Below are 3,116 nucleotides of genomic sequence, written 5' to 3'. Positions count from 1 at the left end.
GCTCCCACAGTGCTGTTAGGGAGGGAGTTCCAGGATTTTGACCCAGCGACGATGAAGGATCGGCGATATATTTCTAAGTCAGGATGGTGTGTGACTTGGAGGTGCTGGTGTTCCCATGTGCCTGCCAGAATGGCAGAAGGTGACCGAGATGGAGCCTGGTCTTATTACATCCAGCAATTCCTAAATTCCCAGGGATCAATAACTATATCCCTATTGGATAGTTCTAGAAGCTTGTGGGAGAAGGAGGAGGAGGAGTGAGTCCCCTGCTGTCAGCTTCTGCCTCGTCCTGTTCACTGTCCAGACAGGTGAAGGAGATGAGGTGCACTGGAGGCGGGGGGGGGGCGGACATTGTAATCCAAGCAAGCCCGGGGAGCGGAGAAAGATGTCAATGGTGAACTGTCCATAACACATGGTGTGGAGAAACGTTGAGTGGGATGGAGGGAGGGAGCGAGAGAGGGTCGGAGGGAGCGAGAGTGGGAGGGAGGGAGATAGGGAGGGTGAGAGAGAGGGTCGGAGGGAGCAGGAGGGAGAGTGAGAGGGAGGGAGGGAGAGTGAGAGGGAGGGAGGGAGATAGATAGGGTGAGAGAGAGGGGGGAGTCGGAGGGAGAGGGAGGGAGGGAGATAGATAGGGTGAGAGAGAGGGGGTCAGGGAGTGAGAGGGTGGGAGGGAGATAGCGTGAGAGTGTTGGAGGGAGCGAGAGTGGGAGGGAGGGAGATAGGGAGGGTGAGAGAGAGGGTCGGAGGGAGCAGGAGGGAGAGTGGGAGGGAGAGTGAGAGGGAGGGAGGGAGATAGATAGGGTGAGAGAGAGGGGGGAGTCGGAGGGAGAGGGAGGGAGGGAGATAGATAGGGTGAGAGAGAGGGGGTCAGGGAGCGAGAGGGTGGGAGGGAGATAGCGTGAGAGTGTTGGAGGGAGCGAGAGTGGGAGAGAGGGTTTAAGGAGAGGTTTTGAATTGTTTTGAGCCCAGGTTTTGCCTTTGCTTTTTTAGAACGATGATGATGAAGAGAACCAGTCCAACACCAGCAGCAGCTCCTCCTCCTCCTCCTGCTCCTCAGGAGATGAAGATTCTGATTCTGATTCCGACTGACCCCTCGTGGCCCCCGATGATGGGAGCGTCGGTGGGAAAGCCTTTTTCCCGGGACTCCAGCCACTTTTAACACTACGGCGGGAACTGTGACTTACCAGCAGCATTCCGACAGCCTCCTGTTCCGCACCCCACCCCGCCCCGCATGGACTGCACCATCGTGCTGTCACAGTGACAGACACAACTCTCTGTGATTTCCCCCTCCTGACCACTCCAGATCGAAAACTCGGCTCCGGCACGAACGCTCGACCTCCTGTAAATAAACTTCTGTTTGTCGATGTGATCAGCAACTCAGCATTTTATATTTAGAAGTAGAAGTTGAACATTCAGAGCATTATGTTTTTTAATTATTAGTTTATTTTAATCTCCCATCGGTCGCGGAAGTTCTCTGGTTCCCATCTCCGTTGCTTGTTTGTTGGACCGAGTCTCGGTGCCAATGTCAGCCCTCTTGGATAATGTCTGAAAACAGAACGCGCGCCCGCAGGAACAGCAGGATCTCGGTCGGGTTTAACCCTTTCTCGGTGCTCGGGGTCTCTGCCCTCCCTGCCCTCTGACTCCAGTTTAAGGGGCTTGGGTTCATCTTCGCTGGTTTCTGTCCTGGTTGAGCAGCCCTGAGGATCAGAGTTCAAATCCCACGTGAAACTGAACTCGGCAAAACTCGCCTCGCCACCCGGGCTGGACCTACACGTGACTCCTGTCCCTCACACCCTGCTCGATTGTTCAAGCCCCCCATGAAGAGGGTCCCACTCTGGGTTGTGTCCCCCCCGAGACTGAAGGCTCTCATTGCGGGGAGTTCGCAGTGCAGAACACGGCAGAGGGTTGATTTGTGATTTTACGATGAGGAGCCCAACTGAGATGGGAACGCTGCTCCCGGTGCTGGAGCGCAGCGAGAGGCTCAGCCCGGAATTTGCCCCCAGCTGATTTGCTCTTGTTCATCAGTAAGGACCAGTAATTGTTCCCTTCCCGCCCCTCACCCCTCCCTAAGGCACTGACTCGTACGGGGGTGCAGTTCCACAGGTACCAACAGGCCTCCCCCCCCCCCCCCCCCCCAAATCCTCTAAGTGAGGCTGGACAGTGAGAGTTGATGGGCTAGTCGACTATTACAGGCATCGCTGCCCAGCCTGACGTGAAGCATCGTTCACTTTGCAGCAGGAGTCCCTTGGAGAGGGAGGAGGAGCAGGACCCCCGGCTGATTTTTTTTTGTGGCCCCCCTCCCGGACTGAAGTTATCTCGTGTCCCACCGGCTGCCTCTTGGCCACGGCACCAGGAGAGTGAACGGCGTTATTATAGTTGAGGATTCGGAATAATTTTCCTTATTTTCTGTGTTGATTGTTTAGTCATCTATACGCGACCCTGAACAGTTCCAACCGGACCCGATCTCACTACTTGCGACACTTAATGGGCAGTCTCTGGATCACAGGCCAGTTTTGTGCAATCTCTGCTCACCCCTATCCAGTAGACTCTGCCTGTGAATCATGCAGACTTCCTCGAGGTTTATTTTTATTCATTCACAGGATATGGGCGTCGCTGGCAAGGCCAGCATTTATTGCCCATCCCTAAATGCCCTCGAGAAGGTGGTGGTGAGCCGCCTTCTTGAACCGCTGCAGTCCGTGTGGTGAAGGTGCTCCCACAGTGCTGTTAGGGAGGGAGTTCCAGGATTTTGACCCAGCGATGATGACGGATCGGCGATGTATTTCCAAGTCAGGATGGTGTGTGACTTGGAGGGGAACTTGGAGGTGGTGGTGTTCCCATGCGCCTGCTGCCCTTGTCCTTCTAGGTGGAAGTGGTCGCGGGTTTGGGAGGTGCTGCCAAAGAAGCCTTGGCGAGTTGCTGCAGTGCCTCTTGCAGATGGTACACACTGCAGCCACGGTACACCGGTGGTGGAGCGAGTACATTTTTAAGGTGGTGGATGGGGTCCAATCAAGCGGGCTGCTTTGTATTGGATGGGGTCGAGCTTCTTGAGTGTTTAAGCTGCACTCATCCAGGCAAGTGGAGAGTATTCCATTACTCCTTGTAGAAGGTGGAAAGGCTTT

General features: G+C 55.1%; 1 protein-coding gene across 2 annotated transcripts in view; it reads left to right on the top strand.

Moving 5' to 3' along the window:
- ubtfl (upstream binding transcription factor, like) overlaps positions 1-1,366 on the top strand; it is a 205,880-nt gene extending 204,514 nt beyond the window's left edge. For both annotated transcript variants that reach the window (XM_085992174.1, XM_085992175.1), the window contains one exon: positions 988-1,366. In XM_085992174.1, the coding sequence (XP_085848300.1) occupies positions 988-1,086 (99 nt within the window). In that variant the 3' untranslated portion in view covers positions 1,087-1,366. The remainder of the gene's footprint in view (positions 1-987) is intronic.
- Positions 1,367-3,116: the final 1,750 nt, after the last annotated feature.

This window comes from Somniosus microcephalus, chromosome 7, assembly GCF_052327205.1.
Source record: "Somniosus microcephalus isolate GS21.2 chromosome 7, FLI_Smic_1.0, whole genome shotgun sequence".
Classification (NCBI taxonomy): Eukaryota; Metazoa; Chordata; class Chondrichthyes; order Squaliformes; family Somniosidae; genus Somniosus; species Somniosus microcephalus.
Note: the sequence above shows the minus strand (reverse complement) of the source record. Positions and strands in the feature narration are given on the sequence as shown.